General features: G+C 34.9%; 1 protein-coding gene across 1 annotated transcript in view; it reads right to left on the bottom strand.

Moving 5' to 3' along the window:
* Positions 1-4,567: 4,567 nt before the first annotated feature.
* Positions 4,568-23,271, bottom strand: part of LOC113227436 (glucose dehydrogenase [FAD, quinone]-like) — a 44,423-nt gene continuing 25,719 nt past the window's right edge. Inside the window, exons 2-4 of the mRNA XM_026460359.1 lie at positions 19,930-20,087; positions 11,745-11,859; positions 4,568-6,940 (exon numbers count right to left, since the gene is read on the bottom strand). Of these exons, the coding sequence (XP_026316144.1) occupies positions 5,606-6,940; positions 11,745-11,859; positions 19,930-20,087 (1,608 nt within the window). The 3' untranslated portion in view covers positions 4,568-5,605. The remainder of the gene's footprint in view (positions 6,941-11,744; positions 11,860-19,929; positions 20,088-23,271) is intronic.

The following is a 23,271-nucleotide window of genomic DNA, read 5'->3' as shown; positions in this document are numbered from 1 at the left end:
CGGGGAATGCTTGACTCGTATTAATACAAGGCCTCACTCGCGCTCGTCCTTATAGTCGTCCAGCAATCCCTTACTTCCCGACCTCTGCATTATTGTAATGTAACATTCTATTATTGTCAAATAGGAAATGAAACTATTTTTTCGAATCTAAATCTCTCAATCTCTCAAATCAAATGTAATGGCACAAATGCTATTATAAGTAATAATAGAAGAGCGGGACTTCCTGTCACAGGTGGATGACACCTACTAGGAAGTCCCAACCTTGTGTAAAAACAATTTAAAAAACAGAAATATTTTTTTTCATTTTCATTCATCATCACAGGTCCCATGGTCACGGCTGACTGAGATGGTAAAGTTATCAACCAGTTAGGTCTGATGGCGGCACTTCACATGGCTACGTGTATTCGCTATTGGGTGTTTGATGTACACATGCCAGTACATCAAGCTACACATTGACGTATCTTGTTCCGTTGCACTGGAGGCGATTTTCGTACAAAAATGTGTAGTCTGATGTGCCGTTGTCCGTACTTGGAAAAATATTTGACGTACAGGCAAACATGCAAACATTGACTAATATGACCGTCTACGCATGGAGTCAAAATAATGAATATGACCATAGTGTGGACGGTTTACTTGCGTATTTATCTACGTGGCTCCTTTCATACGAGTCCAGAAACCGACCAGCGCGCAGTAACGCGTGTTTGGTGTTAACTGTATTTACCGAGTAGTAAATAAGGCAAGTACTTTGTCACACACGCTTTTTAAACATGGTAATTGTTTGCCAAATATATATTAAATACGCAAGGACAAATCACCACGTGAAGTGCCACCATAATATTAACATTTTTGTGGTCTGTGTTAATGCTCAACAAGAATATTCGAACAAATTTCATTTCCTATGTGTAACAATCGCGAAAACCTAAGAACTTCATTTTGTCATTAAAATGTTTTCCAAATGAAAAAGAAAAAAAAATGTTCATCGCTTTTTTAATGACCATTTCTAAAGTGCCATTATTTTGTCACAAATAGTTCAAGTAAAAATGCTTGCTTTCATCGATCAATAGAAAAAACTTTTTACGACCATTTAATCTTGGGTACAAGCATTAAAACACTAAGGTCTTTGCCTAAAGCCTGCTATTGGGAGGCACTTTGTTTATTTATAGGAGTTTGATGAACTTTAAACTCTATGGCGTTGTAAAATTTGTTATCTGACCAGTTTAAATAGAACTTTTGATCAGGAAGTAAGTACCGTGAAATTGTCTTTAGGTTCGGTGGTTGATGGGCGGCGAAGAAGGTCTTGATTGTTTGGTGGTGATTTAAGAGTGAGGACTGGCAGTGTTGCTACAGATTGTTTGCGTCGCAGCGGTTTATGAAGGCAGATAATGGGGGTGTAGGAACGGCAGATGGTCTTGCTTGAGGCTAGGAAAAGAACAGTTTGAAAAATTGGAAATTATTAGGTACCTAATTTTTTTTTTCAGAAACATTCCGTTTCTGAACAATGATATATCGATACGATTGTTTTCTCTGTGAGGGATTCGCTTTGGACCTTTTGGAGGGAAAAGTGTCGTTTTTATTTTGACTTTCAATTATTTTGTGAAATCTAGTTTAAAGTGGAATAGAATAGTGCTATTGTGCCTTAATCGAAGATTAAAACGCGGAATTATATGAATCTCGAACTAAAATACCCGTATCGGCCCGTTTTAAGGAATCCCGAGTCAATCCAAGCACGCCGCCTCAAATTGCCTATCCTCTTTGTGGCGGCCATATTTACAGAAACATAATTAAACTTCATGTTTAGGCTGATGGCTTTGCCAAAGCCTTAATAATTAAAAAAAAAACAAATTTTCTCTGTGATTTTAAATTTAAATTGTTGATAAATGAGTACTTACAGTGCTTCTATTTTCTCAAAGTCACTCGCCAAACACCTCCGTTTAACTGCCTCCGTGGCCGAACGGTTACCATACCGGACTGCCACGCAGAGGTCCCCGGGTTCGATTCCCGGACCGGGAGAAATATTTGTATGGCCTACATTTATTTCTCTCGTGAGTTTGGGTGTACCAAAGACAAGCCATTATCGCCCGTGATGAAATTCGTGTTGAATAAATGCGCGCTTACCCTTACTCTTCCAAATCGGAACGCAGCGATGCTCACATTACTGCTTGGCGGCATTATATATATATTTACTACTTCCCTGGACGAACTCTTTCACAAGGAGCTCTAGTTGCACGGTCATAAAGGACCAACTTTCCGTGTTCGTTTTTTGTAAATAATGCTATCATTTCCGAGCATGTTTGAGAAAATACATTTACCTGTTTTGCTACTCGTGTTTCCTGGCCCATACTGCAGAATCTTTGCTGTGGATGAGTCAGCGAGAGATATTATTCCGCAGGTCTTTGTCGGAAACTTTCTTGTTTTACTTTGCTCTGCCTACGATTACAGGCGAGGCCTGCGACGTTGGCACAAATACAAGTGGGTTGTGTTTTGGTTTAAGTATAATTTCTTGACTTCTCCATTTTGGGTTTGTCCTTGTAAAATATAGTATACAGCTCAGATGGAGGAAAAACACTTGACAGTTGACCTATTTCGTAGGCAAGATGAACCTAGGTTACGCAACAGCAAAAATCGAGTCAGTTAATTAAAAACAAATCATTTAATAAAACAATACAGATTGTATGCAGCTTCATATTAATTGACCATTTAGTTTAAGTATACTATTTATTATTATTATTATTATTTTGCATGCTAAATTTCATCTTTATTTTATTTATTTCTAAAACGAATTTTATAGCTTTTACATTGAACGTAATTTTATTTTTTATAATTTTCAGTGGCAATAAGATTTGTTTTGTTGTCATTTATTTTGTTTATTAAAATTACAATTTTATGCTATTTATAATTAGTTTTTATTGTCAGTGAAATTTATTTATTAGTGTATTTGATTTAAATTTTAAATTTTAATTTTATAACTTGTATATGGATTTAATTAGTTCGAAATAAATGATTTGTTTTAAAGATAATTTCTCAGAATTTTAGGATAGTTTTCATTACCCAACCATCTCATAATCTACTGAATATAACTTTCTCTAAAACATCAGTTGAGAATTAGATAACGGTAAAAGGTCGTAGAATACGTAACGTGATTTTTCCCGTCCCGTGAGGCTCGCGATTTATTGTTAATATCGTTATATATAAAAACATAGTATTTAAGTATACGCAACGGGAACGGGACGACGATATTTTGTCCGTTCCCGTCGCGTTCCCATCTCCTTCCCGTCCCTTCCTCGTCACGTATACTGCGACTTAAACACAGCTTAGGACGCGTTCTATTATGTCGTGCCGACAGATAGTAGTGCAGTTTAAATAGTCGTGACTCGTCTATATAAATGAAGTTGTTCACATATAGTAAAACACGATTACCCGTCGTTTTCGATTTTTTTGTCGTTACGACAACAGACAATGTCGTGACAATGAGAAGAAGTAGTACGACAGTCATATAAATAAAACGTCACGATAAAAATGTCACGATAGATAATCGCAACTTTAAACGATTCTGTCGTGTAAACGACAACGCGGCTGCCGCTAAATTATCGTCATGATCTAGTGGAAAGAGCTAAACACGACAATTGTTCATCGATAAAACAAACGTCCATGACACAGTCACGACAGATAGTCGTGATATGAGAACAGGCTAGACGCGACAGTCGTCTAACTATAACTAAAATTTTACGACGTAATGGGAATGCACCCTTACGGTACATAATGGTAAAGGAAACAAAATAATGCAAGTAACTTGTTTATTACAATAAACATGATACAAATAGTACAAAAGTATAAAAACCTTAATAGATCTAAAAAAAAATTACCAATTACATAATTACACTCATGGACATATTTAGAGAAACGCCAAAAAATAAGGTTGAATTGATAACAATGTTCAAACCACTGGCCACATATATCCTAATATACGTTTAATACGTAACGTTTAATTTAAAAAAACAGAATGACGTCAATCTTTTTTGATTTCCAATAAACGTTCTAGTGTGCAGGATTATTTTTAAAATACTAACAACTTTGCAGAACTAGATTACTAACATCTTAAACAAGAACTTTTGTCGTGTGTCTTTTGACAAAACAATAAATATACCAAAAATAAAATTTTAGTTTTTTTTGTAACATCTGACATTTTTTAGATCTGTATTTGGTCTTAGAGTATGGAAAAATTAGTTTCCATAGTCTAAGATATTTGGTAGTAAGTCCAAACGTGGAAGCGTCCTTTCCGACGACTGCCGCGTTTTGCATAGTTATCACCGCTTAGAGGGATCTATTTAAATATTTATATTTTTGTATGAAAGTAAAATCTGACGAATTATCAAAAGTCATGGAACACAAATTGTTGTTTATGATGTTAGTAATACAGTCTTGCGAGATTGTTAGTCATCATCATCATTATCAACAGTCTATCGTAGTCCACTGCTGGACATAGGCATCTCCCAATGTGCGACATTTCGCCCGGTCCTCCTGTTGCATCCTTCTGCTGCCAGCAGCCCTTCGCAAGGGCGTCCTACACTACGTTTGCCGAGCCGTGGTCTCCACTCAAGAACTCGCTACCCTCATCGGTTATTGATTCTTCGACAGATATGGCCAGCCCGTTGCCCACTGAGATTGTAAGTATTTTACAAATAACCCTGTAAATGGCCAGTGATCCATTTGAACATTATTATCATGATTAAATTTTTCTTTAGCGTTCCTCTAAATATGACCATGATCGTTGAAATTTATTTACACCAGGAAAAATAGTAATGTATAATAAGCACAGGGAGTTAAAGTATACAAGTAAGGTACAGTAAAAGCTTAAATACTAGAAACTATAACAAGAATTAAATTATTTGAAGAAAGTTCACCCTTTGTATGCTCATGCGTTGGGCTAGGTAAACTACCGGCAGTTGGATTTCCTCGCCAGTTTATTAATTTTTTGGAGAAAATTTTATACAGATGAAGAGCACCGGGACCCCATGGGCCAAGGGTTTCGACTCCAAAGGCTATAAATAGGTAATCGAAACTAAGGTCCCGATACTTATTAATTGTTATTCTTTCCGCTTGCTCAGCTGCGCAGCCAGCCCTCTTACTGTGTTTGTGTGTGTGTGTGTGTGTGTGTGCTGGAGATGGGATGGGGCAAGTGTGTCAACACACGTGGTGTCCCATACCACAGCCTGGTTCATACTCTAAGGGATAAGAGTCATTCCGTCCAGGCGTTTGTCATCACTTCGCAACACGCTTGGCTCGAGCATAGCGGTGACGTTAACCGTGGCTAATGCCCGGCGGATAATGTCGTTGAGGGCTGCATGCGCCCGACACTCAGCGGACAGGAAAGACCGTGGTGACCCAGAGCATTGCACTAAAACGTGTAATAATCTGCTATACATAATTACGAAAACAATAGAGTAAATCGTTGGCCACCTATCGCTTAACCTCAGATAAGATTCTGGTCAAACGTTCATTTATTTTGTATAAAAAAATTGTTTTACTTGACTTTTTAAAAAACATCTGCAGGTAAATATGAATGTAAAACTAAAAAAGAACCGTTTTTATTTTGGTGGTTTTATCATTATTTATAATACGGTAACCATTCCTCCTTTATAAAATCTGAAGCCTTTTCCGCAATCATAAGTGTAGGTACATTTGTATTGCCCCTAACTATTTTAGGCATTATTGAAGCGTCTATAACTCTCAGTTTCTTTATACCATACACTTTGAGTCTTGGATCAACTACCGCTTCATGGTCCCATTTAGGCCCCATTTTACAAGTTCCAACTGGATGATAGATAGTTGAAGTATATGATGTAAGCAAACAAGAAAAATAATCATAAGTTCCCCAAGGGAACCCTATGCAACCTTCAACTGGTACTTTCACAACCCTAGCCCCAAATGCTCTAAAAGCTTCAGTTTCTTCTAAACTTACAGCATATTTTATACCGGCTATTAAAGTATCCAAATCTTCCTTCACTGTGAAGAAGCGTGAATATATCAACGGTTGGCCAAATACAGGATCTGTATGGTTTAAAAGTACGTAGCCTCTGCTTTTAGGAGTCAATAATAAAGGCCTAGCCGCCAGACCATCATAGAAACTGAGAGGAAAAATATTTGTAGCCACAGCTGTCGTTGGGTCCGAGTAAAACTCTTGAACATTCCTCGCATCGTAATGGAACTGTATATCAGGCGCGTCATCATGAGCAAAAGGTGATTTAATAAAAGCTACAGCATTCAAAGTTGAAGTAGTTGCTAAGGGTCCATGTTTCTTACAACACTGTCGGTGGTAGTCGTAGACTTCGGCCATTAACGTTTCCTGATCTACCATTGTTGAAGTTTTGTTTGATAGAGAATATATAAGAGCATCAGTAGTTACATGATCTTGTAAATTGAAACCTACTCTCAAATTAGCGAAAACAGGAATATTAAGAGTCTGTAAGTGTTCTGCAGGTCCTACACCCGACAACATCAGTATTTTCGGTGAGTTTAAAGCACCAGCGCTTAAGATCACTTCTTTTCTAGCGAATGCCGTGTGATAAACACCATTTTTTATGTACTGTACACCCACCGCAGTTTTACTTATTGGATCAATAATAATTTTAGTTACAAATGCGTCAGTGACAATGTTAAGATTCGGTCGTTTGTCCCTTATAGGTCTTATATAAGCAACGTTAGCAGACCACCTAGTTCCGTCTTTAGAAGTAGATTGTGCTATATCAGTGCCCATTTGTTGAGGACCATTGAAATCGGTTACAGGAAGACCTTTTTCTTTGAACGCCTGAAGTAACATCATGGTGTTAACGTCGACATATTCAAACCTTTCCACGTTAAGTGGGCCTCCGGTTGAATGGTAGTATTTATCGTGAGCTTCAATGTCTTGATTATTTTCCATTTTCTTAAAATACGGCAGCACCTGAAATATGATACAAACACTCTTTTGGTTGTCAGAAGAACGTACAATTTTGGTAAACAGAATATGTAGAAATACCTTTAGGATAGATATTATTTACATACGTATAATAGTTAGCCTATATAGGTAGCCCATATTAAATAAGCATAGGCCTCCTTAACAATAAGAGGTCTAGAGCTTTAGCTCCCACGCCGGCCAACATCACATGCTACATCAAATTGCTTTGCAGAAGTGTACGGGTTTCCTCACGAAGTTTTCCTTTACTGAAAAGCTTATGGTAATTTTTAAATTAAATTTCGCACATAAATTCCAAACGCAGACATCTACATTTGGAATGCACCTGACTTGCACCTGCAAGTCCGGAATCGAACCCACGACTTATGCTTCAGAGCCGGTAGGTAAAGCATTAGGTTACAACGGCTGTTTATCTACTTATACCATACCCAAATCCATATACGAGTCATTACTATATCTCGTATCTTTCCTTAAAACGTGTAAGGTGATGGTACCAATGATCTACATTTTAAGGGAAGTGTGTCGTTTTGTTTTTAAACATATTATATCAACAGTGATTAGTTTATTTAACTAATATAATCCTCAAAAATGAATGTCGCTTCCACATTTATATGGAAAGCGGGTAGGGAGTGGAATTCCTTGTCTGCGGATTCGTTCCTCGAAAACTTGGACCTTTTTAAGGCGAGAGTGAATAGGCATTTAGGTGATAGGCATATTTAGGTGAGCATGCTACATCGACGACCTCGTCGTCACTTTCCCCTCGGGTGAGATGGAGGTCGGCCTTATTTTGGTATATAAAAAAAAAACACTACCTAAGTACATCATAGATAGGAGATTTACGTTAGTTTACAGGAGATTTAGTAGCAGTGGAGCTCCTTGTGAAAGAGTTCGTCTATGGAAGAACTGTCACTTTACCTATTCCTGCCACTAAGCGCTAATGTGAACATTATTGCGTTCCGGTTTCGAAGGGTAAGAGTGCTGGTGAAATTACTGGCACATGAGACTTATCAATTTATGTTTCAGGGCATTCTGGGCACTACTAGTTCGTCTTGTTACATGGGATTACAAAAAAATCTAAGCTCTCCTCTCTGCTTACCTTGTGTGTACATGAAACCAAAACAGGTTATACATAAGATAGTTTTTATAATTTATTTTCTGACCGACTCAACCTGTGTTTATTCGTTATCCTTTTTTGCTATTATCAGATTCCTCCCATATATTACTACCACGGATCTCTATTTTCATTGTTAACAAGTTATAACTAATTTCGTATACTTGGTAGATTAAAGCCTCAAAAGTGCTTTTGTCGCATTACTGGTACATAAATAGTGCGAAGTACGGACAACAGCACATCAGACTACACATTTTTGTTCGAAAATCGCCTCCAGTGCAACGGAACAAGATACGTCAATGTGCAGCTTGATGTGCTGTTGACTGTACATGAAACAAACGTGTATTTAAATCTCAAAGAACTTAGGAGCACTGCCACTGCGCCTGTCACACTGAGATATAAGTTGACAAGTTCCACGTGCCTGCAATTTCACCAGCACCGTATTGCTGCTTGGCGGGGCAAATAGGTAGGGTGGCAGTACTTGTCTGGTCAAATTCAAAGACAAATAATCATTTATTCGTAAAATTTTTACATTTGAAAACGTCACTTTTAAGCTACCGCTCGTTCACTATGCCCAAGGAGCACAATTTATACGCCTTAAAACTGTTATATCTATAAACAGTCTTAATATGGTATAGATTTAGATAGCAGTCCTCTATAAATGGTTTTAGAAAAAAGAAATTGTTCTTATAGACTTATTTCACTCAAGTCGAAATTTTAAAACCTTCTGAATACCAAACAACTTAATTAAGTGTAATCTCTCTTAAGATTTACTTTTATAGTCCTTATATACATTTGCCGAACAATTGATTATTTTTAATCAAATTGTTTTATACACATCCAGTAAAGTATATTAATACTCTAAAAACTAGTGTTCTTAAGTTTATTCTAGATATATTTAATTTATAGACATTCTGTAGTATTTGTACTTATAACAAACACGTTATAGCACGTCTTCAGTAGGTTTTATTTAAAAATATACTACAATTAGGGTTTTTACTCTATTGGACGTTGTAAGAGTTCATGCAAAATGGATAAAGTAAAGAATATTAAAAGATCTGGTGGAGGTAGTGATTAAGACATCATTCGATACAATCAGCGTTGCCAATGCCAATTGTTCAAAATCCCCAAAAATCACGGTTATAATCTCCAAATTTGGGGAGAGCAAAGTTCATATTCCCCACAAATTCCCCACATCTCGAGTTTTCATTATTTATTAGAAATACATCGCTTAAAAATATAATTGTTCGGGATAATTTCAGGTTCTGATATGGATAGACGATAGGGCGGGCCGCAGCCTTTACTCCCTTATTAAAACACTTACTGAATTGGGAGATAATTTCCGTATATTTTAAAGGTATTTAAAAGCGAGACATTTCTTCTAGCAAAAAAAAACTAAAACAATTGTGATACGGACAAAAGTGACATACATCAATAAGGAAAATAAAAAATAAAATATTAAACCACGAAGGTTTCGCGACAATAATAAAGAATTAAGAAACTCAAAATGTTATAATATATTACGTTTGCAGTGAATGTAAAATGTAAAACTAATTATAAAATTAGATGACCTTAAATCGTTTATTTATTTTAATTAGATTCAACATTAATCACAAGGATCGGAATAGGTAGAGTTTTTTTACCTAAACAAACCTAAAAAACTTTTCGGGATTGGGGAAATCACTTACGAACATTAAAAATTGACGTAATGGAGGACAGGTAGGTTTACACTATATTTATCTTAACTTTGCGATGCACAGCGGGTCGGATTTGCGATATTGCGGACATTGGATTTTTTTTCACGACATTCCTCTAAAAAAACGCCAATCGAGAGATCCTATTGTCCTAATTAAATATTGTCATATCACATTTTGCCATAAATATAATAGTTTAGTAGGAAAAAAATTAAATGTGTATTTTTTGTATGGGTTACCTTTAACGCATCGTTACAAAGCCTTAGTCGATCCTTTCTTGGAATCACTACAGCCGTATTACTAAACCTATCTTCTATAGCTTTGCATACTAAATGCGCGCCCAAACCTACCTATTCACTACTTATACTGCATTTTTATTAAGTTTATATTTTATACATAAATATTTAAAATTTAGCGAGCGCACTGTCCGAGCGCTGGGACTCGGATATGATGTGTAGGTGGTTGCGGTTGCATGCCAGTGCATCCCGCTTCGTTAAGTAAGTTTAGTTATTTAATATATTTTTCAATTTGAATATTTAATTTTGGATTCTTTTTATTGTTTTAATTTTAACTTATTGATAATGAATTTTAAATTATTTTTATTTTTGTCTTTATGTTTTTATTATTCACCAACTTGTAATTAATCATTAAATGTAATTACTATATTCGTCTTACGTTTGTAACACTTTAGTATTTTGGTTTTAAAATAGCATTACTAAGAAAACTATCATAGACTATAAATTATATAAAAATTGTCTACAAGACTAAATAAAAACTGTCTACATTTTACAAATGGTCTTGTAGCATTCTAGAAGGGTTTCTTGAGAAAAAAATATAAGAATCACTCTTAACACTATCTACAGAAAGTTTCTCAAAGCACTTTTGTGATCTACTAAAAAAGTTGTGCCCACTTTTACTTTAAATTATTTAGAAACCTTCTTCGAGATACCTTGAGGGAATTTGAACTCTTAAAATATTCAATCGAATTAAATTGTATTAGATATCTTAAAGTATATATGGGTGTGCTGCTTGGGCGCTCACCTCTCTGAGAAGAACGAGCAAGAAACTCTAGGGATCACTCTTTTCAAATGAACTTAAATGCTGTGGAATACTCTTTGAATCATAATTGTGTGGAATTTAGACTCTTGTTGTCTTTTCATACTTCTTTATCAAAAACATACTCTTCAATTTTATAATATGACTTTTCAATTGAAATACTTTTAATTTAAGTTTTAACTTAGGAAATGATAATCTTAATATATTCTCCGGAATCTAATTCTAAAAACGTATACAGTTCCCCATAAAAGAATCGTTTACCTTAGTGAAACGAAATCGTGGTACCACGAATTTGAACTTAGTTCTATGGTTCAATCAATCAATCAAATCGTTTATTTGCATAAAACATGGTGGTCATGATAACACAGTAATATACATATAAGTACAAGCATGTTTCGCCCGAAGATAATTTAGGCATGCAAAATAAATGAAAAATAGGTCGTCACATGGTTACATTTACATTAAGTTCTATATAATTAATTTAAATTCTTTTACATAAAATTTATTGTAGAAATTCCCTTATACTGTAATATACTTTATTCTTTAACAATTCATATAATTTAGTCTTAAATAATGTAATGGGCAAGTGTTTAATGTCATTTGATAATCTATTGTAAATTCTGACACTTCTGGTTATTATGGATATCTTCTTTCTTAATGAAATTATGTATGTTTTACGGGCATGCAAAATATTTGAGTATATGTACTGTGATGCCACAATCATGATACCAGTCTCTTTAAACTTTTCTCTGAGAGAAACCCGAGAACCTAAACGGTACGCTACCACGGTACCTGGACGAACTCTTTCACAATTTTTAAATAAGATTGCATCAATTTAAAAATTGTGAAAAATCGCCCAGTAGCATCGTCCAGTTCTCATTTTGCAGATATGGCCTTGTTTCACAAATAGTGTGTTGTGTTGTTAACTCACCTCATGGTAATTCCACCCATGGTTACCCAAGTCAGCCCATTCATCGTAGTCTCTTCTGTTGCCTCTCATGTACACCATGTAGTTTAGAGCACTCGATCCTCCCATTGTTCTGCCTCTGAGAAGTTTTTATCACAATTTTAGTATAATCCAAATTCAAATCTTTATTTCGAACAAAATATCCATATAGTGTTAGTCACAAATGACTTACAAACTATGTTAATATAAATCCTCTAAACATTAACGTGTACTCGTACCCATTGATATAATATGGGCCCATCGTTCCTATCGGCTACTGTACGAAAAAGGCCATTGGCGCTGCCCCTCACTCTACGCATTAGAGACGCTACCCGCTTCCGCAAAATGGCGCTAAAGCCGTCCACTCGCGCTAGTTTAAAAAGATATATTTCAATTCAAATAGCTAAAGCTGCTTTAAAGTGCGTGACGGTGTGACCTCCTTGCATCGTCATCCCACCTTTTTATTTAAATTTCTTATTTTATTCTCATACTCGTATTTAAATTCAAATTTTGAATTGTTTCATTCTTTGCCTTACATTATCATTTTCTTTCGTTCCATCGTCACTCCCTGCCCGATCGCGGTAGAGAACACATCTTTTTGTTTTTTTTTTGAACCGTTTACCATTTTACTAAAAATCTGTGGTACAATACATATTTTAAGATCATAAATATTGTCAAAAGCGGAATAAATACTTTTAAAACTAGATTTATTGTCAATTACCCTTTACCCTTTTGAACTTTGAACTTTAAACTTACTAAGTAAGATGAATGGAGGCTGCGGAGGCTACTACTACTACTACTCTCCAGGCTACATTACTATTATCCTACAGAACGCCAGCACCAGCAGCGCTTCTACACTAAAACTATTAGTCATTATACAGTGCGTTAATTAACAAACGTTATGAGTTCTTAGCTTTTCACGATTACTACTTCGGGCTATAACGGGCTTTATCTTTTGTAGTCTAGAACCACGTAGATATACAGGGGACCTACTCCTCTTCTCCATCCGACAACTATCCGAAACAATTACTGTCAAATAAGTAATACTCGAAATTAAAAGATGCATGATGCGAATGAAGCTTCATACTTGACATAGTCTTTTTATTACTTATTTGACAGCAAATGTTTCGTACAGATGTAGAATATAATAATAGCAGTAGACCCCCAGTGTCATTTTTAAACTAGTAATAATCTAACAACACTATATTACTAACATTATAAACAATAAAACTTTTTTGTCATCAACAGTTACGTATTTCAATTTATATTTAACCATTTAACCATTTTAAACCATTTATGTCCACACACATTAATTACATGACAAAACTAAGCTTAAGAGATTAGATTAGATTATTAAATGATTTGTTTCTGGGGGACAGTCTCAGCATTTACTGAGCGGCAGAAGTCGCTCTGCACTAGCACTGGTTCTCAGCCTGCCCCCGATCTTTGCAAATACATTTGTAAAAGCGCTTGTTTCGCAAACTTAGTACTTGGTAACATTATAAAGCTAAATCTTAATAATTAATAAATAATTCCTTTCAATTAAATTTAACAACTAATCTCTATTTAAACATAATTGTTCATTTTATTCCGCTCTAACTGCGTTTCTAATCATCTTCTGTATGAATTTACCTATCCACGTTTATAGTATATTAGTGCACCCTAATTCTAAACCAATCTATACGCAGTAAACAAAAATGTAATGTTGTTTAATTATAATAGATCAATGACTATGCTATGTAATTGAATGTATTCATTAAAAATACAGTAAAGTTTGTAAAGCGAAGGTTAGACCGAGTTCATAGGGGCACCACCAGCGTACGAAAAGTCAGACGGAACAAAATGTTAGTGATGGTAACGAATTTTTTGCGGGAAGGTGAGATTGAAGAGGTGAATTGAAGAGAACTCGGTCTATCAGGAGCGGAGGAAAAAGGATTGTAAAGGAAGTGAGTGTTGACTGAATAGAGTTATTGAAAAGTGAATATGTTTACTTGTTTTATTCTTATCTGCCTATTTCCAGTTTATTATATTGAGCCTACTATCTGATACTTTTAAGGTTTACATATATTTGGTAGTAAGGTTGTAAGTTCAAATATGCGAGCCTCCTCACCGACGACCCCCATACCTGCTTCTTCGTTTTGCATACCGCACAGAGTTATCACGGTTTCGTGTAATCTATTTAAATATTTCAATTTTTGTACGAAAGTAATATTTAATGAATTATTATCACATGAAACAAAAGTTGTTCGTTACGACGTTAGTAATACAGCCCTGCAAGGTTGTTAGTATTTTACTTATAACCCCGTATAAGTTTTTTAAAACAAATTTTTATATGTAATTTCATTTTGAGGCAGTACAGTTTTCTACGTAAGTTGTTATGTATAGGTATATAACAGATAATAGTTAAGAGATTTCATGTTTATGTAGCAAATTCACAACACAAAAATTATACAATACAATCTACAAACAAAAATTTTTTAAATGAGAGACAATTCGCAACTTTGTCAACCGTTTGTGTTCTGAATTACAATTAACTACATTGTGTAACATTATTGTGTGCAATATTATGTGCGGTGAAAGATACAACACAGCTAGTATATGTGACATTTTACACTTCCACGTTGCATTATAATAATATTATAAACGTGATTGACAGGCTTCAAAGCTCTGGTCACGAGCTGAATGAACTAAACTAAGTCAGGGCTCCATCACTTGCTAAGTTTACGCGATAGGTGCCTACCGCTGAGTGTACCGACGTCCGTCGGCACAAGCGCTCATACTAGTCATTCATTTAAAGGCATTCGGCTCTGCACAACTGCACACGGCGGGCAGTGTTTCCTTTTTCCTCGTATAATTTTATATAATTTTACCTGCATTTTTCTAATATTCGTTTGAGAAGCCGCTCGCCAGAACTGTCTCGACTATCATGTTTGGCTGAGTGCTTTCTCTACGTGCATTTTCGCGACAAAAGAAATAAGCTTGTAATTTTTATTCTTGACTGTTTATGTCTGCATGGTGTTTGTGTATTGCTGACAGTGTGTTTTGGAGCTCCAAACAATAGTGCATAAAAGTGCAGAGGGCCGTTGTGACGGCATCCACCATCTCAAACGACGAGGAGTCGAATGCGAAGACCCACTTACCTTTAATCAATGTAGGTGGGCTTATATAGTTATCCGCGACCAAAAACATTACATTTTATATTTTGTCCGACCACCCACCAAATACAATATCTATAGAATCACCAAAATCACAGCGATTCGGTTTTCTATATTACAACTGAGATTACAACTTTCGTCAACAACCTATTAAAACGATTTTTCATCACACTTGCTCGTAGGTAGTAGTATAACGTGCATTAAAACTAGGCGGTATTTTTATCATACAACCTGTGATACAACTTTAGGGTAATGATTTTTTTTATTCCACTCTTAAGTCGGACCGCGGAATAACAGCGGGCTTGGGAACCTCCACCGTCTAGCACCAAATTCGCGCCGTTACACCAAAAAGCAATCTTTATTTTTTTTTGTTATTTAAACTTTATGGCACACAAAATAGTACAAAATATGGCGGACTTAATGTAGTTAGTCTTTTAACTTTATTTATTGAAAACAAGTCAGATTTATATAACTTACCATTCTTATAAGATGCGTACTCATAACGGCATACATAAATTTAAATGATTTTTCTTTTCTTCGTCAATTTCAAGCGAAAAGTCTTAAAGCGTATGCTTTAAATGTTAATAATAATAATTTTATCATTTTATTAATAATATAATTTTATTAATAATAAGTTTCTGCTTTAAATCTGGCCCTCCGTTCGCAAATGCCAACTTGTGATACAATGTACTAATATGACATTTATCTCCGTTTGTAACGTTATTATTATAAAGTTGACTTACCATGGCCCGTCATATCACGATCACGAGGCCAATTATACGGGCGAGCTCGCACCACAGGCCCATACATGTGAGTTCGCACCGGCACGGGTGGCACTCTTCGCACGGCGCGTTGGAGCGAGCTCGCACGAGGCGGCCCGTGAAAAAACGGGCCATAGGAAGCCAGCATAACGCTGCTAGTGTAAAAATGTTCTTTGTGATATTTGTGGGTATGTTAAAATTACGTACATTGTGCAGTATTCCTACCTAACTAAACTAACTACGTTTCTTATATTACTGTGTATTATACTTAATTAGAGCATACAAAACAAATATGATGTTAGTAACGACGATACTATCGTAAAATATGTATGTAGTTGACTTACCATAGTGTTGTTTGAATTTGATGTGCCATAGTGTTGTTTGTATTTGATGTTGTAATGTAATGTTGAGGATCTCTGAAATCTGTTCTTTGTGTAGTGTGAGACATGGGAAAAGGTAAAAAAACCATTAATTTTCATATTAAAAAAATACTATTGTTTTTAAAATTGAATTTACATAAAAGATCTTACATTAACATTATCTACTATTACTTAATAAAGTGAGACTGAAGACTTAGTTACCTCAAAGTTCATAACAAGATTATTTTGAGCAAACATAAAAGAAATGTAGTCAAATCAAAGCATATATTTTTCTTTAGCTATTACAGATTTATCACACATAATACGTATTAGTTACTTTTTTATCTAAATATCCCAGTCTTCCTTGATCATATCAGAAATTTTTTCTCCAATCATAATAGCTACAGCATTAGTGTTAGCTCTTACTAAAACAGGTAATATAGAATTATCAGCTACTCTTAATTTTTTTATACCATACACGTTCAATCTAGGATCAACAACCGCATTTTCATCCCAAGAAGGTCCCATCTTACAAGTTCCAGAAGGATGAAAAATTGTCGCTGTATATCTGGTAAGTAGACAAACAAAATATTGACTAGTACCCCATTCTAAATGAGAACATGCTTCTACAGGTATTTTTATAAACTCTATACCATAATCCTTAAAAGCTTTGGTATATTCCAATGTAGTAATAAATTTAAAAGCATCGACTAGTGCATTTAGGTCTTCTTCCGCAGTGAAAAATCTTGAATATATCAGAGGTTGTCCAAACACAGGATCTGTTTTATTCAATGTTAAAAGCCCTTTACTTTTTGGTACTAAAAGTATTGGTCTTACATTTATACTGTCGTAGTATGAAAAAGGAAATATACCAGTCGCCAAGTACGTCGTTGGATCTGAGTAAAACTCTTTAAGATTACGTCCATCGAAGTGAAATTGTATGTCAGGTACTGTTTCATCTTTAGGCGCGTACTTTGTTCTTATAAACGCTGTAATGTGAACTGGTCCTGTGGAAGATAGTGGTCCATATCTTTCATTGTTATAAAATTGTTCAATTTCTTTAATAATTTTGTTACCACTTAACAAAGTAGAAGTTATATTAGTCAATCCCATTAACATTGCATCTGCAGTCACATGATTTTGTAGATTATATCCTACTTTTAAATTTTTAATGACGGGTATATTTAAAGCTTCTAAATCTTTTCTCGGTCCTATACCAGATAACATTAGTATTCTTGGAGAGTTCAATGCACCAGCACTTAATATAACTTCTTTTTTCGCATAAACTTTACGCCACACACCTTCTTGTTTATATTTAACTCCATGAGCAACATTTGTGTAAGGATTCATGAGTATTTTTGTTACTTGAGCATGTGTTCTAATAACCAAATTTGATCTTATCTTTCTTATAGGCCGTATAAAAGCTGCGTTACTAGACATTCTTTTGCCGTCCTTAGAAGTAGTTTGCGTAACCATCGTACCGATCTGATTAGCGCCGTTCAGGTCAGTTATAGGTAATCCAGTTTCATGAAATGCTTTAAGGATAGCTATTACGTTTTTATCAGCATACGGAAATCTTTCAATGTTCAAAGGACCTTCAGTGCCGTGGTAATAATGGTTTTTTCCATCAATCTCTTGGTTGCTTTCGGATTTTTTGAAATAAGGAAGGATCTAAAAGGCAACATTGGCATTTAGCTTTTTTTAATCAATATAAATGACATAAAAAGCTGACAAAACTATTTTTTAAATAAAGTTCAGAAACTACATATATGTAAATGAATCAATGCAAATGGAAGCCCCAAAAGAGGTATGTGAGAAATTGTTCTAATAGAAAAGTATCACTAAGAGGCAGATGTGATAATGTATGTAATTATGAGTATTGTAAGCAAAAAGCACGTAAAGCTTTTTTCTTATGCAAAAGTGAACCGTAAGGTAAGTGTTTAAATTTCATTTTATGCATAAAAAAACGGAAACACAAACATTAGCGTAAGTGTAAAAAATACTCGTATATCTTTGTTACACACATGATCAACAACTCGGTTAGTTATGATTATAATATTAAGTAAAAATATATTTGTTAGGGATTTAAAGGTTTCTAAAATATAAGTACATCTGCGTAACTCCAACCATAGTTTCCCAATTCCGCCCAGTTATCGTAATCTTTTTTGTTTCCTCTCAAGTAAACCATGTAGTTTATTGCACTCCCACCGCCCATTGTGCGTCCACTGAAATTAAATTCTGATCAGTTTTTCTTACCATTAATAACTACATACAATTCATTGTTAACAATAGTAATTTGATATCTCCAATGTAATTTACTAAATGTTTGTCATGGGATAAGAGTTAGAAACATCTAAATGTAAATTATATTTATATACATAAATAGCTAAACAGATATGCCATGGTCAGACAGAGATGTTCATTTTAATAAGCTATTAGTTATTGGATACGTTGAAAGATTAGGTAGCAAAAGGTATTATAAAGGTATAATAACAAAGCATTCTCAGGCATGCAATAAGATGTAAACGTCTGAACTCCCCTTTGTAAAACTCGAATTTTTTGGAGATGCTACTGGGACAGATGCCATGACAGCATGACAGCTCCAACTAAAATAGTACAAACGTATTGTCCTGCTGTTCATGTAACTAATACTTAATAACACACTATTAATTATGTTGTTGGCGCGATTCGTAAGTAATTTCAGTTTTATTTCACTTGTATGTCAAAAAACGCGTAATAAGAATTTCTATACAATTGAAATTATAGTTGAATTCAATTAGACTAATATACTCACCTTTCCTGTTTCAGTTTTAAGTTATTTCTAAACATTTTTAATTACGCGAACGTATATTTTTTTTATTCCAACCAATATTTGAACAATTATCGCTAGTTACAGGTTTTATGCTCAAGTATAATTTATATTTTCCCGCTATTTCAGAGCAGTTCAACGAGTATATAATGAAGCAGTTACACGCTTTATTGTCATAAGTTGACATAAAGTCAGACATATTTACGACCTTTCGTTATCGAAGACTACCATCATCTAAACTTCTTTTGGCGTTACCATATTTTATTTTTTTCCGGTGCACCACATCCACTTTACACGAAAATCCGCTTGATATTTAGTTTTTATTATTGCTATTGTAAATACTAAGCACAAGATTCCACTCACTAGACTATTCATAAATATCATCATCGTTTTTCTCTTATTGAGATAACAATTTGGAGTTGAGGATGATCTTCTATATGTCGGTTTTATTGCTGTTTTTATCAGCCACAATTTGAGTGAGTCAGTGATATAGCACCCGTTTGAAAACTTTATTAATTTTGTAATGCAACGAATTGAAATCGTCTCTGGCGTTAAAATATTTCCAAATCCATATTTTGTATTTAGAAAAAACTACTAGAAAGTTGGCAATTTTGGCCGAGAATTGCGAGTTTCAAATATCTACTAATCAAATGATTGTGAACTTGGTAAACCACGACAATACGCTGTCTATATACAATAACGCAGTATTATACAATTGTATTATGTGGTACTAAGCATACAGCGACGAGCAGAGCAAGCGAAACTCTACCGTGAGTAAAGCACCCATTTTACGGCTAAATCTTTTATATACTTAAGAAGATGTGTGCTTGTTTTGCTACTTGGAAACTACTGCTTTATTGTATAAAAGCACCGACTAGATGTTGGTTTCTAGACTATATTTTTTACCAAATTGAATTGATTACTTAGTATTCAAAATAACGCCTTCACAGGACTGACCTTCTGATTGCTAACCAAATCATATGAAGTCTTCAATGTTCGGATGCTTTCAAGTATCTATTTTCCTATTCTCATTATTGAGATCTATTTTAAGCATATCTGTAAGGTTTAAGCAATTGTCTACCATACCTTATCCATGCACACGTTTGTCCCCTCTGCGCTCTGCAAGTCATTTCCTCGGGTTGAGTCCTGTAGTTCCAATCGATATTAGAACGACCCAGTGTTGGAGCTAATGCTGGCACCATCGTCACGTCTGGTTCCTCTGGTCCTGCTTCTAGAAGAAGTACCTGCAACATTTTTTTTATCATTACTGAAATGTTCCAGTAAATTATTTTTTATTCCTTTTAATAAATTTATAAGGTTTCACTCCACAGGATGTGACAAAAAATAATAATTATTAAAGGAGGTAAATAACTTCGCGAGAATAATTTAATTCAAAATTTATTAATAAAATGTTTATTTAGGAGGTAGGAGGCATCAAAACTTTCTTATGGTTACACTTATCTTTATGCCTAAATTTGTTGGTGTCATCAGTACGATCACTGGGTGGTACACGGTCACGACATTTTTCTTTTACTGTTTTACCTATCTGTATACTTATAACGCAGCAGCAGAGCTCCTTGTGAAAGCTTTTGTCCAGGGAAGTACTGCCACCTTACCTATTTCTGCCGCCAATCAGTAATGTGATCATTACTGCGTTCTGTCATGGATGGGTAAGGGTGCTGGAGAAATTACTGGCACAAGGGACTAGAATTTACAGCTCATCTGGCACTGTAACTGCTAAGGTCAGAGGTGTCGCTTAATATAAGGCGCAAACTTTGTACGTTCCATTCCTTATTATCATAAAAATTAGATAGACGGCAGCAAAACACGAGCCTCTTGGCAGATGTGTCGGCGATAGTACTAAAGCTAAAACGGATTTAAATATTATTGTCACGTGTGTTCTGTTTTGTGAAATCGGGACACTTTTAAGTATTTTGGGGACAGCGGGTCACGAAGCCTCAAAGCGGGACGTATGGTCACGTTAAGTATAAGTAAAATAATACCAATCCACTTGTTATAACGTGCAGTTTTACAATTTCATAAAATTAGTTAGTAAAACGATCTGCGCCACTGCTGTAGCAGTACATTTGAATAAAAAACAACTCATCTCGCAGCGGCAAAGTTTGATTAGGTCTTTACTATCAAAATTAATTGCTTACGAACTAGTTTGCATTCATTTCGGCGGCGAGGGTCGAGTTTAATTCTACAATTTTAGTGCGATAAATTTAATTTACAAAACTGGAATTCCTGTTTATGAACACTGTTGGTGATGATAACTTTTATTTATCAAACACTTTTGTAATTACTTTGATTTAAACTTTCACGATTTTCACACATTATTTGATTTTTAGTTCGGGATTGAAATTAACACGTTCAGACCGGCGTGTACTACCGGTGGAAAACGGACAGCTGGTCTATCAGGCCTAGTGTACCACCGGTGGCCACACAACGCTTGACTTTTGGTATACTAATGGTCGTATTCTAGGACTCTCTCTAATGCTCAAGTCAGGATTGCACTGGCAACACAAGCACTGGAAATACGACCCTAATGGCAGGGACTTAAGTATGATTTCGAGTGCTTTAAACCATACTCAAATCCTGACTTGAGCATTGAGTAGAGTTCTAGAATACGACCCCCTGACACCCAGGACGCCTTGAAAGAAAGTGCTCAATTACATACCTGTATGTAGAATTATCGACTTCGAAAACAACTAGGTCGATTTTTAAAATCAGATCAGATCAGATAATAACGGAATTTCGATGAAACACAAAGGATATTTAGTGTGAATAATATCTGTATTATTTATTGACTTTTTTTTGTGAAATAACTCCACTAGTTTTGTTCTGATTATGAATGCAAAGATCGAACACACAGAAAAAAATTCATTAGACTCGATCCCACGTCCATGCTGCACCGTAGCATTGCTCTAACCATCTGAGACACGGGTCCAGTTACTGAGTCGTCGGAATTCTCCTGTGTGATTTTGTTATAGATCTTTGTACTCACTTTTCGGCATTCGTCGCCGCTAGTGACATCTAGTGAAAGATTTTTGAGTAACCTTCTCACCGCAGGCGATAACTTTACAATTAACACAACTGTTGCAGACGTCGCTTTCCGAAATTTTTCTAAGTGTTTGATATTTGTCTTCATAATCATAATATCTGTATTATTCACCCTCCTTCGTCCCTAATATTAAATATTGTAGATGGGACGTTTTGCTACATACATATAGATATTATTTTATTTTCGAAAGTAAGTACCTAATACAGAATTCAAAGACTGACAATTTGCTTGCTTTATCTGGGTATCGAACGGTACAAGTGGAAATAAAATCAATCCTGCTATATTTTTGTGATGCCAATGGAAAGGGTTAATTATAAGGACAAATTTTTAACAACAAACTTTATATCTTAATTTAAAGGAGGACTACGAAATATGAGTTTTACTTTTATGCCAACCTTCGGTGGACGATAGACTCACGACGGGAAAGTAGAAAAAAAGTGTTTAGATATAGAATTAATCAATGAATTAGATCGGTACCACCTTTCACACCGCTTACGAATTGTTTTTTTTTTCACACACCGTTTAAACTCGGTACGTCCCCCTTAAACTTAATACACACATCAGAAGTATCCAGAGTGCAAGCACGTGCTTGCCTATTACTGAAAGTATGGTTTTTTTATTATTTTTTTTAACAGTAAGATTTTTTGGTGAATTTTATAATTTGAATTTGAAAATGAAATTGCCCAAAAAATCCATTAACTTTGAAACCTTAAAAACGTACAATTTTGTAGCATTAAAAAATCTGATTTTCTGCAATTAGCAAAACATGCTTGATCTAGGGATTACTTTTGACATGTGTGTTGAATTTCAACTCTATGTCATTTATTATAATAAAGTTCAAAGTTCAAACAATAAAGTTAACGTTGCTGTAAACTGTAAATGTTATACTTTCGGAAAGAAAGAACGTAAAAGCCAAAACTCAGAATTTACAAAGACAATGTTAAAGAAACAATTGTTTATGTAATTTTTGGATATAATACTTTTTCTACGAGTAAATAAAATAATGAAACGTAACTAATATTTAATGAATAATTTGTTAACAATCCGTGATACAGCCTCTTGATATATTTAGAAACAAACGCTACAACACAAAACACTAAAGAAATAGAATAGAAGTGGCCGAGTATCGCTTATATTTAACCAATCATTTTTTTATAAAGGTTTATGACACCATTGCAAGACCTTTAGGCCGATTTAAATAATCAGGAGGCAGTAGAGCGTTTAAGTAGGGTCATATTTAATATTTTCATTAGCAAAGATACGACGTTCTATTTTTAAATGTTTAAGTTCAGTAGCGAGTACCATAGACAATAGACTTTTGATTCAGAACTAAAAAGAGCGTCTTTATGATTTGGTTTATGAAA

Source organism: Hyposmocoma kahamanoa, unplaced genomic scaffold, assembly GCF_003589595.1.
Source record: "Hyposmocoma kahamanoa isolate Upper Pololo Valley unplaced genomic scaffold, ASM358959v1 210, whole genome shotgun sequence".
Lineage (NCBI taxonomy): Eukaryota > Metazoa > Arthropoda > Insecta > Lepidoptera > Cosmopterigidae > Hyposmocoma > Hyposmocoma kahamanoa.
Note: the sequence above shows the minus strand (reverse complement) of the source record. Positions and strands in the feature narration are given on the sequence as shown.